General features: G+C 58.7%; 1 protein-coding gene across 2 annotated transcripts in view; it reads right to left on the bottom strand.

The window, feature by feature from the left end:
- SLC6A17 (solute carrier family 6 (neutral amino acid transporter), member 17) overlaps positions 1–4,103 on the bottom strand; it is a 15,748-nt gene that overhangs the window by 5,795 nt on the left and 5,850 nt on the right. For both annotated transcript variants that reach the window (XM_010005429.1, XM_010005428.1), the window contains exons 2-5: positions 3,331–3,488; positions 2,766–2,892; positions 1,223–1,404; positions 59–169 (exon numbers count right to left, since the gene is read on the bottom strand). In XM_010005429.1, coding sequence (XP_010003731.1) covers positions 59–169; positions 1,223–1,404; positions 2,766–2,892; positions 3,331–3,488 — 578 coding nt within the window. The remainder of the gene's footprint in view (positions 1–58; positions 170–1,222; positions 1,405–2,765; positions 2,893–3,330; positions 3,489–4,103) is intronic.

Below are 4,103 nucleotides of genomic sequence, written 5' to 3' on the forward strand. Positions count from 1 at the left end.
GGTGGGAGGAACCAGGAGGAGAAGCTGCTCGGGGTGTGCTGAGCTTGGAGGTTCTCACCTTGGGTGTGAACATGTGCAGGATCCCGTCCACGGCCCCGCGCAGGAGAAGCCCTCGCACCAAGAAGCAAACCAGCACCACGTAGGGGAAGAGGGAGCTGAAGTACATCACCTGGAGGGACAGGGGTGGTGGAACCAGGGCATGGACACCTGCACTGACCACTAAGCTCAGCCCCACCACCCCCCCAAGCCCAGGGCAGCTCAGGAGGGGTGAGAAGGGAGGGTTGTCCTCCCCAGAACGAGGTGGCTCCTCAGGTGCTGCAGGGTTGAGCTGTGGGGACTCAGTGCAGGGTGAAGCTCAGGTGGGGCTGCACAGTTCCTGGACACACTTAAGAGGGTAAAAACTCTTGGGGCTGCTGAGGGTGAAGCTTCTGGTGATGACTCTCAGGATCCCTCAACCTCAACCCTCAACTGCTGGTGGCCAGGGAGCCCAAGGGAAGGGCAGCTCTGCACCCCCAGCCCATCTCCTTCCCCCAGCAGCTCCAGTTGGTTCCTGGTGTGGGGAACATCTCCAGTGGCCCAGTGAGCAGACACTGACAGGACTTCAGTCTGGGCAGAGGAGACCTGCTGTTGTGGTCCTGTTCCTGCAGCTCCCTCCCACCCCATGGGGCAGGGGTCTCATTGCCTCCTGCTAAGGCACCAGATGTTCTGCCGAGCACATCTGGAGACAGGGATGACCAAGTGTCCCAGAAGATCACACCCTTCTGCATTCCACCCACTGCTTCAAGTGCCACCAGCCTCCACCAGCCACCAGCAACCCTCTCCCCAAGCTTTCTGTCCCTCCCTGCCCTGCTCTCCAGGGCTCCCCACAAGAAGGAGGACTCAGCTCCCATCTCTATGTCCTACGACCACCCATTGAGGTGTGTCCATGGGAGGTTGGACCACTGATGGTCCCCAAAAGCAGGGGCTGGGCAGAGGATTTGGCCAACCTGACGTGGCTGAGCCCTGGGCCATGTCTGCAGGGGTCAGTGGGGCTGAACCTCTTCCCCAAACCCTCTTTTGATCTTCTTCTGGATCCCCACAGTGATGTCCCCAGCTCTGGAGCAGGTTGAACATCCCAGGGGACACAGCATCATCCTCCAGCCACCCCAGATCAGCACAGCAGAGTGTGGTCCAGTCAGGAGGTTCCTGCCCCGAGGACACCTCAGTGGCCACCAATACCCACCTTCCCTGAGGACTGGATGCCTTTGATCATGGCCAGGCCAACAAGGCTCCAAGCCACCAGCAGACACAGGGTCATCTTCCAGTTGAGCCCCCCGCTCTCTGAGATGGAGTTGGAGATGTCCAGGGTCTCCCTGTACCAGAAGTAGGTGGTGGCCGAGCTCCTCTCACATTCAGTCTCCACAACTGCAAGTGAGCAGAGGCAGGAGAGAGTGAGGGGGTTGGAGAAGGGTCACCCACCATCTCTGAGAGAATGAAGATCAACTGATGACCAAGACCTGCTGGAGCTGGCCAGGGAAGGCAAGGAACCCAGGAAAAGAAGGGACAGGAATGAATGGGGCTCATTTTTAAGAAGAGACAAGACATGAAGGCAACGTCAGGTGAAGATCAGATGTTCCATACAAGGGGAGACATTTGCACTTGCTATAAAACCTCCTGGAGTGACCCAAGGAGAACCTGAGATGTTAGGAAACACCACCAGCTCCATCAGCATCTCAGTTGGGCACCAGTGGAGCAACCAGGTGAACCCTGTCCAGCTCTCACTGTCATGGTCTTGGGTCATCTCCTGGCCCCAGGCAGCCTAGAGACTCAAGTTCTGGGTCCCCAAACGAGGATCAAATCATGGAAAGACCCCCCAAAGGTCGAGCATAGGAGAGACTCCTCCAACCCAAGGGAAACGTCTCCACCTGATCAAGGCACCTGGAGCAGAGAAGACCCAGTGCCCAAGGAGACACCTCAACCTCTGGTTTCCAAAACCTGGGATAGATCTTGGAGTGGGGTTCTCAGTGCCCTCCTTTCCCTGGGAACTGCTCCCCCCACCCTGGTGACCCCCCCTTACCAGCCACGGAGCCGTTTCTCACGACGGGGCACTCGCTCCAGGGCAGGGGGTACTGGAAGGACTTGAAGAAGTAGAAGATGCTCCAGCCAATGATGACATTGTAATAGAGACCAACGAAAAAACACACCTGGAGGGAGAGGAAGGAGGAGGAGAGGACATTCAATCCCAGGGCATTGTCCCCAACACCTTTCCCAGTGGGCAGGGATCAGAGGATCAGATCATGGAAAGACCCCCCAAAGGCTGAGCATGGAGGAGACTCCTCCAACCCAAGGGAAATGTCTCCACCTGATCAAGGCACCTGGAGCAGAGAAGACCCAGTGTCCCAGGAGACACCTCAACCTCTGGTTTCCAAAACCTGGGATAGATCCCAGAGCATTGTCCCCAACACCCTTCCCAGTGGGCAGGGATCAGAGGTGTTGGGATCAGGGGATGGGATGGGACCCTTCCCACCCAGGGACGGAGCTGGGAAAACTCCCCTTGACCTCTCAAACCTCCTGGTGGGACCCGTGCAGGTTGGTTCCCAGGCCACCCCACAGCCCCCAGGGGGACCCACGGGTGCACTCACCAGGCAGCTGGCATAGAAGACCCAGTGCCCAAGGAGACACCTCAACCTCTGGTTTCCAAAACCTGGGATAGATCTTGGAGTGGGGTTCTCAGTGCCCTCCTTTCCCTGGGAACTGCTCCCCCCACCCTGGTGACCCCCCCTTACCAGCCACGGAGCCGTTTCTCACGACGGGGCACTCGCTCCAGGGCAGGGGGTACTGGAAGGACTTGAAGAAGTAGAAGATGCTCCAGCCAATGATGACATTGTAATAGAGACCAACGAAAAAACACACCTGGAGGGAGAGGAAGGAGGAGGAGAGGACATTCAATCCCAAGGCATTGTCCCCAACACCTTTCCCAGTGGGCAGGGATCAGAGGATCAGATCATGGAAAGACCCCCCAAAGGCTGAGCATGGAGGAGACTCCTCCAACCCAAGGGAAATGTCTCCACCTGATCAAGGCACCTGGAGCAGAGAAGACCCAGTGTCCCAGGAGACACCTCAACCTCTGGTTTCCAAAACCTGGGATAGATCCCAGAGCATTGTCCCCAACACCCTTCCCAGTGGGCAGGGATCAGAGGTGTTGGGATCAGGGGATGGGATGGGACCCTTCCCACCCAGGGACGGAGCTGGGAAAACTCCCCTTGACCTCTCAAACCTCCTGGTGGGACCCCTGCAGGTTGGTTCCCAGGCCACCCCACAGCCCCCAGGGGGACCCACGGGTGCACTCACCAGGCAGCTGGCATAGCCAATGCCCCCCAGGCGGGGGCAGATGTAATTCCAGACCCCGATGCTGCCCCGGCGGATGCGCTGCCCCACCGCCAGCTCCAGGAAGAAGAGGGGGAGCCCGATGATGATGAGCAGGACCAGGTATGGCACCAGGTAGGCACCTGGCAGAGGAGAGGGAGCTCAGCATGGCCCCAGCTCTGCCTGCTCTCCTGCAGCCAAGGGTGGGTGGATGGATGGATGGATGGATGGAGGGATGGATGGAGGGATGGAGGGATGGATGGAGGGATGGATGGAGGGATGGAGGGATGGATGGAGGGATGGATGGAGGGATGGAGGGATGGATGGAGGGATGGATGGAGGGATGGAGGGATGGATGGAGGGATGGATGGAGGGATGGAGGGATGGATGGAGGGATGGATGGAGGGATGGAGGGATGGATGGATGGATGGATGGAGGGATGGAGGGATGGAGGGATGGATGGCCAGGCAGGGCAGGGCTGGGACAGGCTCTGCCTGGTCCATCAGTTGATTTGCAAAGGATCTGGGATTGAAGGTCTGGGGTTGGGTGGGACAACCGTGGGGAGGAGCAAACACCTGTGTGTGGAAGGGAAAGGTGCAGCATCTCCTTCCGGTGTGGGTACGTGTGGGACAGACCCCAGTGCACCTAGAGACACGCTGTACCCATCTGGCTACCTTGGCTCTTGCACAGGGAACCACCTCTGTGAGCCAAGGAGCCACCTCTGTGAGCCAACCCGTGGGGACACGTGCAGGGTTGCA

Source organism: Chaetura pelagica, unplaced genomic scaffold (genome assembly GCF_000747805.2).
Source record: "Chaetura pelagica isolate M959 unplaced genomic scaffold, ChaPel_1.0 scaffold679, whole genome shotgun sequence".
In the NCBI taxonomy this organism is placed as follows: Eukaryota; Metazoa; Chordata; class Aves; order Apodiformes; family Apodidae; genus Chaetura; species Chaetura pelagica.